Below are 15167 nucleotides of genomic sequence, written 5' to 3'. Positions count from 1 at the left end.
TCTACATCACCACACTACATCACCACACTCCCTCTCTTCTTTTTAGTTGTGGACTCTACATCACCACACTCCTTCACTTCTTTAGTTGTGGACTCTACATCACCACACTCCTTCTTCTTTAGTTGTGGACTCTACATCACCACACTCCCTCTCTTCTTTAGTTGTGGACTCTACATCACCACACTCCCTCTCTTCTTTAGTTGTGGACACTACATCACCACACTCCTCTCTCTTCTTTAGTTGTGGACTCTACATCACCACACTCCCTCTCTTCTTTAGTTGTGGACTCTACATCACCACACTCCCTCTCTTCTTTAGTTGTGGACTCTACATCACCACACTCCACCACACTCTCTTTCTTTAGTTGTGGACTCTACATCACCACACTCCCTCTCTTCTTTAGTTGTGGACTCTACATCACCACACTCCTCTCTTCTTTAGTTGTGGACTCTACATCACCACACTCCCTCTCTTCTTTAGTTGTGGACTCTACATCACCACACTCCCTCTCTTCTTTAGTTGTGGACTCTACATCACCACACTCCTTCTCTTCTTTAGTTGTGGACTCTACATCACCACACTCCCTCTCTTCTTTAGTTGTGGACTTTACATCACCACACTCCCTCTCTTCTTTAGTTGTGGACTCTACATCACCACACTCCTTCACTTCTTTAGTTGTGGACTCTACATCACCACACTCCTTCACTTCTTTAGTTGTGGACTCTACATCACATCACCACACTCCTTCTCTTCTTTAGTTGTGGACACTACATCACCACACTCCTTCACTTTTTAGTTGTGGACTCTACATCACCACACTCCACTCTCTCTTCTTTAGTTGTGGACTCTACATCACCACACTCCCTATCTTCTTTAGTTGTGGACTCTACATCACCACACTCCCTCTCTTCTTTAGTTGTGGACTCTACATCACCACACTCCTTCACTTCTTTAGTTGTGGACACTACATCACCACACTCCCTCTCTTCTTTAGTTGTGGACACTACATCACCACACTCCTTCTCTTCTTTAGTTGTGGACTCTACATCACCACACTCCCTCTCTTCTTTAGTTGTGGACTCTACATCCCCACACTCCTTCACTTCTTTAGTTGTGGACTCTACATCACCACACTCCTTCACTTCTTTAGTTGTGGACTCTACATCACCACACTACATCACCACACTCCCTCTCTTCTTTAGTTGTGGACTTTACATCACCACACTCCTCCTCACTTCTTTAGTTGTGGACTCTACATCACCACACTCCTTCATCACCACACTTCTTTTTAGTTGTGGACTCTACATCACCACACTCCTCTCTTCTTTAGTTGTGGACTCTACATCACCACACTCCTTCTCTTCTTTAGTTGTGGACTCTACATCACCACACTCCCTCTCTTCTTTAGTTGTGGACTCTACATCACCACACTCCTTCACTTCTTTAGTTGTGGACTCTACATCACCACACTCCTCACTTCTTTAGTTGTGGACTCTACATCACCACACTCCCTCTCTTCTTTAGTTGTGGACACTACATCACCACACTCCCTTCTCTTCTTTAGTTGTGGACTCTCACATCACCACACTCCCTCTCTTCTTTAGTTGTGGACTCTACATCACCACACTCCTCTCTTCTTTAGTTGTGGACACTACATCACCACACTCCTTCTCTTCTTTAGTTGTGGACTCTACATCACCACACTCCCTCTCTTCTTTAGTTGTGGACACTTCATCACTACACTCCTTCTCTTCTTTAGTTGTGGACACTTCATCACCACACTCCCTCTCTTCTTTAGTTGTGGACTCTACATCACCACACTCCCTCTCTTCTTTAGTTGTGGACTCTACATCACCACACTCCTTCTCTTCTTTAGTTGTGGACTCTACATCACCACACTCCTTCTCTTCTTTAGTTGTGGACTCTACATCACCACACTCCCTCTCTTCTTTAGTTGTGGACTCTACATCACCACACTCCTTCACTTCTTTAGTTGTGGACTCTACATCACCACACTCCCTCTCTTCTTTAGTTGTGGACTCTACATCACCACACTCCTTCACTTCTTTAGTTGTGGACTCTACATCACCACACTCCCTCTCTTCTTTAGTTGTGGACTCTACATCACCACACTCCCTCTCTTCTTTAGTTGTGGACTCTACATCACCACACTCCTTCTCTTCTTTAGTTGTGGACTCTACATCACCACACTCCTCTCTTCTTTAGTTGTGGACTCTACATCACCACACTCCTTCACTTCTTTAGTTGTGGACTCTCACCACACTCCTTCACATCACCACACTCCTCTCTTCTTTAGTTGTGGACACTACATCACCACACTCCTTCACTTCTTTAGTTGTGGACTCTACATCACCACACTCCCTCTCTTCTTTAGTTGTGGACACTACATCACCACACTCCTTCACTTCTTTAGTTGTGGACTCTACATCACCACACTCCCTCTCTTCTTTAGTTGTGGACTCTACATCACCACACTCCCTCTCTTCTTTAGTTGTGGACTTTACATCACCACACTCCCACCACACTCTCTTCTTTAGTTGTGGACTCTACATCACCACACTCCTTCACTTCTTTAGTTGTGGACTCTACATCACCACACTCCCTCTCTTCTTTTGTGGAGTTGTGGACTCTACATCACCACACTCCTTCTCTTCTTTAGTTGTGGACTCTACATCACCACACTCCCTCTCTTCTTTAGTTGTGGACACTACATCACCACACTCCCTCTCTACTTTAGTTGTGGACACTACATCACCACACTCCCTCTCTTCTTTAGTTGTGGACTCTACATCACCGCACTCCTTCACTTCTTTAGTCGTGGACACTACATCACCACACTCCCTCTCTTCTTCATGGGCAAATCAAAAGAAATCAGCCAAGACCTCAGAAAAAAAATTGTAGACCTCTGGTTCATCCTTGGGCGCAATTTCCAAATGCCTGAAGGTACCAAGTTTATCTGTACAAACAATAGTGCGTAAGTATAAACACCATGGGACCACGCAGCAGACAATTTTGGGGGGATTTGATTGATTTTGGCACATTCAAGGAGCTTTTCAGTTGTGATTGGGTTATTTGGCCTAATAATCAAAACACTTTTACACCTTTACACTTTTGAATAAGGTGTTATCAATAATTTTATACAACCATAATCATACAGGAAATAAGATAGCCCACATCAGGTCTCAATGTTCTGTGGAAACATTAAACCCCTTTGTCTACATCGTTCACAGTCTCAGCTTTAACATTTAGGCCTACCTATAGAAACATTTGAAAACAACTGTGCATCTCTGCCCAGCCTGGCGAGAGTGGCCCAAAGGGTGTTACACATCCCCAGTGGCTCTCCAAGTGAGGAGATGATCCACTGCTGACCGGCTCTCCAGGCACCATCGCATGAGCCTGAAGCCACAGACTGGCCAAACTCGTGTTTTCTAAAAATCTATTCAAAAATGTAATTAAAAGGCACTAATAAGTCATTTTTCATTTAATGTTTATTTAATTTGAAGTAAGTCCAAGCCTATATGGGCAATTTATAGACTATAATGATTAAATACAACTATTGTGTCGCACTCGCAAATGGTTCACAATGTTTTTCTTTGTAGGCTATAGACTTGAAATAATAATACTATAGCCAAAATAATTCATTTTTGTTATTTATTTCTTAGGCTCCCTGTCTGGCTCCTGACCTATTTACAGTTTATATGCTGTTTAATATGACATGTAGCCAATTTGAAATGATTTGTGCTTCTTACTGTACGTTCACCTTTTCATGTTTATTCAAATGCTTTTCATTCAAATCCATATGGTTTGGTTTCAATACTTCCAAACTAAATGGTAGGTCCAGGTAGTCACAAAAAAAATGGCTGCTGGTTAAATTGTGATTTAATGAATGGGGCGAATTTAGAGCAGCAGTTTTTTTCCAGTGAGTGTGGAGCGGTTTTTAATGGAGCGGTTGGAAAGGACATGGAGCTCTGAGCACTGAGCGGGATTTCCAACAGCTCAACTACACTCACATGCTCTGGTTGGGAGTGTCACTGTGGTTGTGAGTGTAACTGTTGTGTTGGAGAAGTGTCCTTTACTGATTTGTCACTCTCTGACCAGGTGTCTGTTCTCTCTTCCTTTTTGCTGGTCACAGAGACGTAGCCCGGTAAGTGTTCCTCCGTTCCGTTCTGTTTCCCTGGGCTGGGGTAAATAACAAACACTTTTTGTCCCTCTGTGCTTCCTGTAACCTGCTGGGGGAGTGGAGAGGGGTGGGGTTGATTGCTGATGTGACAGATCAGGAAAATATGGCTAAGAAGATACAGGTTTTGTCTTCTAAGTCCCTGGGTGAATCTCAGTCTTTCTTTGATTCCTTGTGTCCTCTCTCCTTGCCTTCTCTCTTCACCTTCCTCTTGACATTTTGAGGAGTTGGGGAGAGGATGGGAGGAGATGATGCAATTGAGGAAGGACTTTTGAGATTCACTCCATGTTGACAGATTTACCCTTTGATCTGTCAATTCAGACACACCTCAGCTGATTCCCTCCCTCCCTCCCTCCCTCCCTCCCTCCCTCCCTCCCTCCCTCCCTCCCTCCCTCCCTCCCTCCCTCCCTCCCTCCCTCCCTCCCTCCCTCCCTCCCTCCCTCCCTCCCTCCCTCCCTCCCTCCCTCCCTCCCTCCCTCCCTCCCTCCCCCTCCCTCCCTCCCTCCCCCTCTCACCCTCTCTCCCTCCTTCTTCCTCCTCCCTATCTTTTCCTTCTTGTCGTTTCTCATTGAGAGTTATTTCATGCACTGTATCCTGACTAACAAGCATCACTCTCTGTCTTGGTCTCTCTCTTTCTCTCTTTCCTCTCTCTCTCTCTCTCTCTCTCTCTCTCTCTCTCTCTCAATTTAAGGACTTTATTGGCATGATAAACATGTTTAAAATTGCTGAAACAAGTGAAATAGATAATAAACAAAAGTGAATAAAAAAAAAAATTAACAGTAAACATTACACTCACAAAAGTTAAAAAAGAATAAAGACATTTCAAATGTCATATTATGTGCAAATATTTAAAGTACAAAAGGGAAAATAAATGAACATAAATATAGGTTGTATTTACAATGGTGTTTGTTCTTCACTGTTTGCCCTTTTCTTGTGGCAACAGGTCACAAATCTTGCTGTTGTGGTGGCACACTGTGGTATTTCACCCAATAGATATGGGAGTTAATCAAAATTGGATTTGTTGTTTTAATTCTTTGTGGGTCTGTGTAATCCCATGTTAGTTATTGTCTGTCTGTCTGTCTGTCTTTCTGTCTGTGTCTCTCTTTACCTCTGGGTTTCTCTCTGTCTCTACCTCTGGGTTTCTGCATCTCTCACTCTGTCATTATGCTGTCTCATCTGTCTGTCTTCAATGCTGACCCAAACTGTTACAGACCTATATCCATCCTACCCTGCCTTTCTAAAGTCTTCGAAAGCCAAGTTAATAAACAGATCACTGACCATTTAGAATCTCACCGTACCTTCTCCGCTGTGTAATCCGGTTTCCGAGCCGGTCACTGGTGCACCTCAGCCACACTCAAGATAATAAACAATATCATAACCGCCATCGATAAAAGACAGTACTGTGCAGCCGTCTTCATCGACCTGGCCAAGGCTTTCGACTCTGTCAATCACCGTATTCTTATCGGCAGAGTCAATAGCCTTGGTTTTTCTAATGACTGCCTCGCCTGGTTCAACAACTACTTTGCAGACAGAGTTCAGTGTGTCAAATCGGAGGGCATGTTGTCCGGACCTCTGGCAGTCTCTATGGGGGCTAACCACAGGGATCAATTCTCGGGCTCAACTCTTTTCTTTGTATATTACAATGATGTCGCTCTTGCTGCGGGCGATTCCCTGATCCACCTCTACGCAGACGACACCATTCTGTATACTTCTGGCCCTTCCTGGGACACTGTGTTAACTAACCTCCAAGCGAGATTCACTGGCGTACAACACTCCTTCCGTGGCTCCAACTGCTCTTAAACACGCATCCGCCCGCCCGACTAACATCACCACCCTGGACGGTTCCGACCTAGAATATGTGGACAACTATAAATACCTAGGTGTCTGACTAGACTGTAAACTCTCCTTCCAGACTCATATTAAACATCTCCAATAAAAAATATAATCTAGAATCGTCTTTCTATTTCGCAACAAAGCCTCCTTAACTCACTCCGCCAAACTTACCCTAGTAAAACTGACTATCCTACCGATCCTCGACTTCAGCGATGTCATCTACAAAATAGCCTCCAACACTCTACTCAACAAATTGGATGCAGTCTATCACAGTGCCATCCGTTTTGTTACCAAATCACCTTATACCACCCACCACTGCGACCTGTATGCTCTAGTCGGCTGGCCCTCGCTATATATTTGTCGCCAGACCCACTGGCTCCAGGTCATCTATAAGTCTATGCTAGGTAAAGCTCCGCCTTATCCCAGCTCACTGGTCACGATAACAACACCCACCCGTAGCACACGTTCCAGCAGATAGATCTCACTGATCATCCCCAAAGCCAACACCTCATTTGGCCATCTTTCCTTCCAGTTCTCTGCTGCCAGTGACTGGAACGAATTGCAAAAATCGCTGAAGTTGGAGACTTTTATTTCCCTCACCAACTTTAAACATCAACTATCTGAGCAGCTAACCGATCGCTGCAGCAGTACATAGTCCATCTGTAAATAGCCCACCCAATCTATCTACCTCATCCCCATCCCCATCCCCCTGTTTTTATTTTATTTACTTTTCTGCTCTTTTGCACACCAGTATCTCTACCTGCACATCATCATCTGCTCATTTATCACTCCAGTGTTATTCTGCTAAATTGTAACTATTCGCTTCTATGGCCTATTTATTGCCTTCCTCCTCATGCCTTTTGCACACACTGTATATAGACTTTATTTTTTCTACTGTGTCATTGATTTGTTTATTGTGTTATTGGCTTGTTTATTGTTTACTCCATGTGTAACTCTGTGTTGTTTGTGTCACACTGCTTTGCTTTATCTTGGCCAGGTCGCAGTTGCAAATGAGAACTTGTTCTCAACTAGCCTACCTGGTTAAATAAAGGTGAAATAAATAAAAAATAAATAAAAAATGCTGTGCAGGTTGTGCAATGTCTTGGGCTTACATGAGGCTTTAAAGACCTACTCTTTCTGTTTCTGACAGCGTTCTCTGCCTATTGAGACTCATGGTAGAAAGCTGTAGAATGGATTCTAATGGCTATTATACAATTATCAAATATTAATTTTATTAATGTAACTGCATTTTGTGTCATTTTCAGCAACAACAAGCAATATTCTACACTCCCTTCCATGCAGAAATGTGCATTGTTTTATTTATTTTAAAAAAACATGTCAGCTCGTAAGTCCTAAGGCCTATAGCTACTAGATTGTTCCACAGTATTTCTGAGTGAATAGGTCTAATATTAGTCATCCACTTCCCCCGTGGAGACAGGGCAGCCAATGGTCTCATCCGATTAGCTCATTCTAAGGTTATAGAGACCATCTTCTGACCTTCGCTAGTAGACACGCTCCCTCCTGGAATTACTGTATGTATAATGTGAACATTCAACATGATGTTACTCATGGATTTTAAACCCCTTTAATATTTCCATATAAGCCATTTGAGTATAAAATCTAGTGTGATATGTTTTTATGTTGTCTTTTTACAAATGTATGTTTTTATTACAGGGGTTGATGAATAAGGACTGTAGTAAGTATCTAAGATTTCTTATCTTGTTTTTGTTGTCGCTTTCGCCAAATGCTTCTGTTAGAAACAAAACTCAAGTAATTGACTAGTTTCTGTTTTAGTGTATGTGAGGCAGTTGAGGTGAATGTCTGTGAATGAATCTCTCCTCAGGTGAAGAGATACAGGTAGCTCGGCCAAGACGTTCTGCACCCATTGCAGCCCCCACGTTAGCAGCCCCGGTGCTACAAGCCCCCAGGTACGTCTCTGTCTCTCCCCTTTTCATCTGTCAGCTACGCCCACGCCCCTCCCCAATGCCCCAACCCCCAGGTACATCACTGTCTGTCCCCTTTTCATCTGTCAGCTACGCCCACGCCCCTCCCCAATGCCCCAACCCCCAGGTACATCACTGTCTGTCCCCTTTTCATCTGTCAGCTACGCCCACGCCCCTCCCCAATGCCCCAACCCCCAGGTACATCACTGTCTGTCCCCTTTTCATCTGTCAGCTACGCCCACACCCCTCCCCAATGCCCCAACCCCCAGGTACATCACTGTCTGTCCCCCCCCACTGACCTGTCACAGACTCGCCCCAGGGCTCGGTACTGTTCTCCTTGTATATAACCTTGTTATTGTTTTTATTGTGTTACTATTTCCTTTTTTTTAGCAAATATTTGTCTTACTTTTTAACTGCATTGTTGGGAATGGGCTCGTACTGTAAGTTCGAAAATGTGACCAATAAAAAATCATACCTCGACACTTTCATTAACCTCTGACTTCCAATCTCATGACTACTCAACAATCACTGATTTAGTAACGTTAAGTTAAAGACTGATACATCCCCTTCCTTCCCTCGTGACATGAATACATCTCCGGTTGTAGTATTCTGAGTGAGGTGACTGAAGTGTCTGTGGAAGTGTCTGTGTTAGTGTGATGGTTTGACTCACCCTGCTGTCCCTGTCCCATCTCCCTGTGTTGAGTGAGCCGACTGAAGCGTGTCTGTGATAGTCTCTGTGATGGTCTGACTAACCCTGTCTGTCACTTCTTATCTCCCTCCACTCCCTCAGTCGTACCAGACGATTCTACAGCCTACTAACCCTGTCTGTCTGTCACGCTCTCTATCTCCCTCCCAGAAGTAAGAAATCCCCAGCAGTACCACTACCAGAGAAGGAACCAGCCCCAGTACCAGCCCCAGTACCAGCCCCAGTACCAGCCCCAGTACCAGCCCCAGAACCAGCCCCAGTACCAGCCCCAGTACCAGTAACAGCCCCAGTACCAGCACCAGTAACAGCCCCAGTACCAGCCCCAGTACCAGCCCCAGTACCAGCCCAAGTACCAGAGGACGCTACAGCCTTATTTGGACCTCCCCTGGAGACAGCCTTCAGAGAGCAGAAAACTGAAGGTACAACTCTGCCACATCTATCTTTGTCACTGTCATTCTTTCTGTGTGTGTGTGGTTGTGATTGAGCGTGTGTGTGTGTATATGTGGTGTGTGTGGTTGTGATTGAGTGTGTGTGTGTGTGTATATGTGGTGTGTGTGGTTGTGATTGAGCGTGTGTGTGCGTATATGTGGTGTGTGTTTGTGTGTGTGGGGTTGTGATTGAGTGTCTGTGTGTGTATATGTGGTGTGTGTGGTTGTGAATGAGCGTGTGTGTGCGTATATGTGGTGTGTGATCGTGTGTGTGTGGGGTTGTGATTGAGTGTCTGTCTGCGTATATGTGGTGTGTGTGGTTGTGATTGAGCGTGTGTGTGTATATGTGGTGTGTGTTCGTGTGTGTGTGGTTGTGATTGAGCGTGTGTGTGCGTATATGTGGGGTGTGTTCATGTGTGTGTGGTTGTGATTGAGCGTGTGTGTGTGTATATGTGGTGTGTGTGGTTGTGATTGAGCGTGTGTGTGTATATGTGGTGTGTGTGGTTGTGATTGAGCGTGTGTGTGCGTATATGTGGTGTGTGTTTGTGTGTGTGGGGGTTGTGATTGAGTGTCTGTCTGCGTATATGTGGTGTGTGTGGTTGTGATTGAGCGTGTGTGTGTATATGTGGTGTGTGTTCGTGTGTGTGTGGTTGTGATTAATCGTGTGTGTGCGTATATGTGGGGTGTGTTCATGTGTGTGTGGTTGTGATTGAGCGTGTGTGTGTGTATATGTGGTGTGTGTGGTTGTGATTGAGCGTGTGTGTGTGTATATGTGGTGTGTGTGGTTGTGATTGAGCGTGTGTGTGCGTATATGTGGTGTGTGTTTGTGTGTGTGGGGTTGTGATTGAGTGTCTGTGTGTGTATATGTGGTGTGTGTGGTTGTGAATGAGCGTGTGTGTGCGTATATGTGGTGTGTGATTGTGTGTGTGGGGTTGTGATTGAGTGTCTGTCTGCGTATATGTGGTGTGTGTGGTTGTGATTGAGCGTGTGTGTGTATATGTGGTGTGTGTTCGTGTGTGTGTGGTTGTGATTGAGCGTGTGTGTGCGTATATGTGGGGTGTGTTCATGTGTGTGTGGTTGTGATTGAGCGTGTGTGTGTGTATATGTGGTGTGTGTGGTTGTGATTGAGCGTGTGTGTGTGCATATGTGGTGTGTTCATGTGTGTGTGGTTGTGATTGAGCGTGTGTGTGTGTATATGTGATTGAGCGTGTGTGTGCGTATATGTGGTGTGTGTTCGTGTGTGTGGGCTTGTGATTGAGTGTCTGTGTGTGTATATGTGGTGTGTGTGGTTGTGATTGAGCGTGTGTGTGCGTATATGTGGTGTGTGTTCGTGTGTGTGGGGTTGTGATTGAGTGTCTGTGTGTGTATATGTGGTGTGTGTGGTTGTGATTGAGCGTGTGTGTGTGTGTATATGTGGTGTGTGTTTGTGTGTGTGGGGTTGTGATTGAGCGTGTGTGTGTGGTTGTGATTGAGCGTGTGTGTGTGGTTGTGATTCAGCGTGTGGTTGTGATTGAGCGTGTGTGTGTGGTTGTGATTGAGCGTGTGTGTGTGGTTGTGATTGAGCGTGTGTGTGTGGTTGTGATTGAGTGTGTGTGTGTGGTTGTGATTGAGCGTGTGTGTGTGGTTGTGATTCAGCGTGTGTGTGTGGTTGTGATTCAGCGTGTGTGTGTGGTTGTGATTGAGCGTGTGTGTGTGGTTGTGATTCAGCGTGTGTGTGGTTGTGATTGAGTGTGTGTGTGGTTGTGGTTGTGATTGAGCGTGTGTGTGTTGTTGTGATTGAGCGTGTGTGTGTGCTTGTGATTGAGTGTGTGTGTGTGTATATGTGGTGTGTGTGGTTGTGATTGAGCGTGTGTGTGTGGTTGTGATTGAGTGTGTGTGTGTGTATATGTGGTGTGTGTGGTTGTGATTGAGCGTGTGTGTGTGGTTGTGATTGAGCGTGTGTGTGTGTATATGTGGTGTGTGTGGTTGTGATTGAGCGTGTGTGTGCGTATATGTGGTGTGTGTTCGTGTGTGTGGGGTTGTGATTGAGTGTCTGTGTGTGTATATGTGGTGTGTGTGGTTGTGATTGAGCGTGTGTGTGTATATGTGGTGTGTGCTCATGTGTGTGTGGTTGTGATTGAGCGTGTGTGTGCGTATATGTGGTGTGTGTTCATGTGTGTGTGGTTGTGATTGAGTGTCTGTGTGTGTATATGTGGTGTGTGTGGTTGTGATTGAGCGTGTGTGTGTATATGTGGTGTGTGTTCGTGTGTGTGTGGTTGTGATTAATCGTGTGTGTGCGTATATGTGGGGTGTGTTCATGTGTGTGTGTGGTTGTGATTGAGCGTGTGTGTGTGTATATGTGGTGTGTGTGGTTGTGATTGAGCGTGTGTGTGTGTATATGTGGTGTGTGTGGTTGTGATTGAGCGTGTGTGTGCGTATATGTGGTGTGTGTTTGTGTGTGTGGGGTTGTGATTGAGTGTCTGTGTGTGTATATGTGGTGTGTGTGGTTGTGAATGAGCGTGTGTGTGCGTATATGTGGTGTGTGATTGTGTGTGTGGGGTTGTGATTGAGTGTCTGTCTGCGTATATGTGGTGTGTGTGGTTGTGATTGAGCGTGTGTGTGTATATGTGGTGTGTGTTCGTGTGTGTGTGGTTGTGATTGAGCGTGTGTGTGCGTATATGTGGGGTGTGTTCATGTGTGTGTGGTTGTGATTGAGCGTGTGTGTGTGTATATGTGGTGTGTGTGGTTGTGATTGAGCGTGTGTGTGTGCATATGTGGTGTGTGTGGTTGAGATTGAGCGTGTGTGTGCGTATATGTGGTGTGTGTTCGTGTGTGTGGGCTTGTGATTGAGTGTCTGTGTGTGTATATGTGGTGTGTGTGGTTGTGATTGAGCGTGTGTGTGCGTATATGTGGTGTGTGTTCGTGTGTGTGGGGTTGTGATTGAGTGTCTGTGTGTGTATATGTGGTGTGTGTGGTTGTGATTGAGCGTGTGTGTGTGTGTATATGTGGTGTGTGTTTGTGTGTGTGGGGTTGTGATTGAGCGTGTGTGTGTGGTTGTGATTGAGCGTGTGTGTGTGGTTGTGATTCAGCGTGTGGTTGTGATTGAGCGTGTGTGTGTGGTTGTGATTGAGCGTGTGTGTGTGGTTGTGATTGAGCGTGTGTGTGTGGTTGTGATTGAGTGTGTGTGTGTGGTTGTGATTGAGCGTGTGTGTGTGGTTGTGATTCAGCGTGTGTGTGTGGTTGTGATTCAGCGTGTGTGTCTGGTTGTGATTGAGCGTGTGTGTGTGGTTGTGATTCAGCGTGTGTGTGGTTGTGATTGAGTGTGTGTGTGGTTGTGGTTGTGATTGAGCGTGTGTGTGTTGTTGTGATTGAGCGTGTGTGTGTGCTTGTGATTGAGTGTGTGTGTGTGTATATGTGGTGTGTGTGGTTGTGATTGAGCGTGTGTGTGTGGTTGTGATTGAGCGTGTGTGTGTGTATATGTGGTGTGTGTGGTTGTGATTGAGCGTGTGTGTGTGGTTGTGATTGAGCGTGTGTGTGTGTATATGTGGTGTGTGTGGTTGTGATTGAGCGTGTGTGTGCGTATATGTGGTGTGTGTTCGTGTGTGTGGGGTTGTGATTGAGTGTCTGTGTGTGTATATGTGGTGTGTGTTCGTTGTGATTGAGCGTGTGTGTGTATTGTGTGAGTGTGTGCTCATGTGTGTGTGGTTGTGATTGAGCGTGTGTGTGCGTATATGTGGTGTGTGTTCATGTGTGTGTGGTTGTGATTGAGTGTGTGTGATTGTATATGTGTGTGTGTGTGGTTGTGATTGAGCTGTGTGTGTGTTGTATTCAGTGGTGTGTGTGGTTGTGATTGAGCGTGTGTGTGCGTATATGTGGTGTGTGTTTGTGTGTGTGGGGTTGTGTGTGGTTGTGATTGAGCGTGTGTGTGCGTATATGTGGTGTGTGTTCGTGTGTGTGGGGTTGTGATTGAGTGTCTGTGTGTGTATATGTGGTGTGTGTGGTTGTGATTGAGCGTGTGTGTGTATATGTGGTGTGTGCTCATGTGTGTGTGGTTGTGATTGAGCGTGTGTGTGCGTATATGTGGTGTGTGTTCATGTGTGTGTGGTTGTGATTGAGTGTCTGTGTGTGTATATGTGGTGTGTGTGGTTGTGATTGAGCGTGTGTGTGTGTATATGTGGTGTGTGTTCGTGTGGTTGTGATTGAGCGTGTGTGTGTGTGTATATGTGGTGTGTGTTCGTGTGTGTGTGGTTGTGATTGAGCGTGTGTGTGTGTATATGTGGTGTGTGTAGTTGTGATTGAGCGCGTGTGTGCATATATGTGGTGTGTGTTCGTGTGTGTGGGGTTGTGATTGAGTGTCTGTGTGTGTATATGTGGTGTGTGTGGTTGTGATTAAGCGTGTGTGTGTGTATATGTGGTGTGTGTTCGTGTGTGTGGGGTTGTGATTGAGTGTCTGTGTGCGTATATGTGGTGTGTGTGGTTGTGATTGAGCGTGTGTGTGCGTATATGTGGTGTGGGTTCGTGTGTGTGGGGTTGTGATTGAGCGTGTGTGTGTGTATATGTGGTGTGTGTTCGTGTGTGTGTGGTTGTGATTGAGCGTGTGTGTGTGGTTGTGATTGAGCGTGTGTGTGTAGTTGTGATTGAGCGTGTGTGTGTGTGTATATGTGGTGTGTGTGGTTGTGATTGAGCGTGTGTGTGCGTATATGTGGTGTGTGTTCGTGTGTGTGTGGTTGTGATTGAGCGTGTGTGTGTGGTTGTGATTGAGTGTGTGTGTGTGGTTGTGATTCGGCGTGTGGTTGTGATTGAGCGTGTGTGTGTGGTTGTGATTGAGCGTGTGTGTGTGGTTGTGATTGAGCGTGTGTATGTGGTTGTGATTGAGCGCGTGTGTGTGGTTGTGATTGAGTGTGTGTGTGTGGTTGTGGTTGTGATTGAGCGTGTGTGTGTGGTTGTGATTGAGCTTGTGTGTGTGGTTGTGATTGAGCATGTGTGTGTGGTTGTGATTGAGCGTGTGTGTGTGGTTGTGATTGAGCATGTGTGTGTGGTTGTGATTGAGCGTGTGTGTGTGTGTATATGTGGTGTGTGTTCGTGTGTGTGGGGTTGTGATTGAGCGTGTGTGTGCATATATGTGGTGTGTGTTCGTGTGTGTGTGGTTGTGATTGAGCGTGTGTGTGCGTATATGTGGTGTGTGTTCGTGTGTGTGTGGTTGTGATTGAGCGTGAGTGTGTGTATATGTGGTGTGTGTGTGGTTGTGATTGAGCGCGTGTGTGTGGTTGTGATTGAGTGTGTGTGTGTGGTTGTGGTTGTGATTGAGCGTGTGTGTGTGGTTGTGATTGAGCTTGTGTGTGCTGTTGTGATTCAGCGTGTGTGTGTTGTTGTGATTGAGCGTGTGTGTGTGGTTGTGATTGAGCGTGTGTGTGTGGTTGTGATTCAGCGTGTGTGTGTTGTTGTGATTCAGGGTGTGTGCGTGGTTGTGATTGAGCGTGTGTGTGTGGTTGTGATTCAACGTGTGTGTGTGGTTGTGATTGAGCGTGTGTGTGTGGTTGTGATTCAGCGTGTGTGTGTGGTTGTGATTCAGCGTGTGTGTGTGGTTGTGATTCAGCGTGTGTGTGTGTATATGTGGTGTGTGTTCGTGTGTGTGTGGTTGTGATTGAGCTTGTGTGTGCGTATATGTGGTGTGTGTTCATGTGTGTGTGGTTGTGATTGAGTGTCTGTGTGTGTATATGTGGTGTGTGTGGTTGTGATTGAGCGTGTGTGTGTGTATATGTGGTGTGTGTCGTGTGTGTGTGGTTGTGATTGAGCGTGTGTGTGTGGTTGTGATTGAGCGTGTGTGTGTGTGGTTGTGATTGAGCGTGTGTGTGTGGTTGTGATTGAGCGTGTGTGTGTGTGGTTGTGATTGAGCGTGTGTGTGTGTGGTTGTGATTGAGCGTGTGTGTGTGTGTGTGTGTGTGTGTGGTGTGATTGAGCGTGTGTGGTGTGATTGAGCGTGTGTGTGTGTATATGTGGTGTGTGTTCGTGTGTGTGGGGTTGTGATTGAGTGTCTGTGTGTGTATATGTGGTGTGTGTGGTTGTGATTGAGCGTGTGT

The 15167-nt window shown here is 45.7% G+C and overlaps 1 protein-coding gene across 1 annotated transcript in view; it reads left to right on the top strand.

The window, feature by feature from the left end:
• The window catches only part of sgip1a (SH3GL interacting endocytic adaptor 1a), a 138869-nt gene that overhangs the window by 92555 nt on the left and 31147 nt on the right, over positions 1-15167 (top strand). The window contains 4 exon segments of the mRNA XM_042322357.1: positions 4154-4165; positions 7706-7727; positions 7875-7959; positions 8831-9099. Coding sequence (XP_042178291.1) covers positions 4154-4165; positions 7706-7727; positions 7875-7959; positions 8831-9099 — 388 coding nt within the window.

This window comes from Oncorhynchus tshawytscha, linkage group LG05 (assembly GCF_018296145.1).
Source record: "Oncorhynchus tshawytscha isolate Ot180627B linkage group LG05, Otsh_v2.0, whole genome shotgun sequence".
In the NCBI taxonomy this organism is placed as follows: Eukaryota; Metazoa; Chordata; class Actinopteri; order Salmoniformes; family Salmonidae; genus Oncorhynchus; species Oncorhynchus tshawytscha.
Note: the sequence above shows the minus strand (reverse complement) of the source record. Positions and strands in the feature narration are given on the sequence as shown.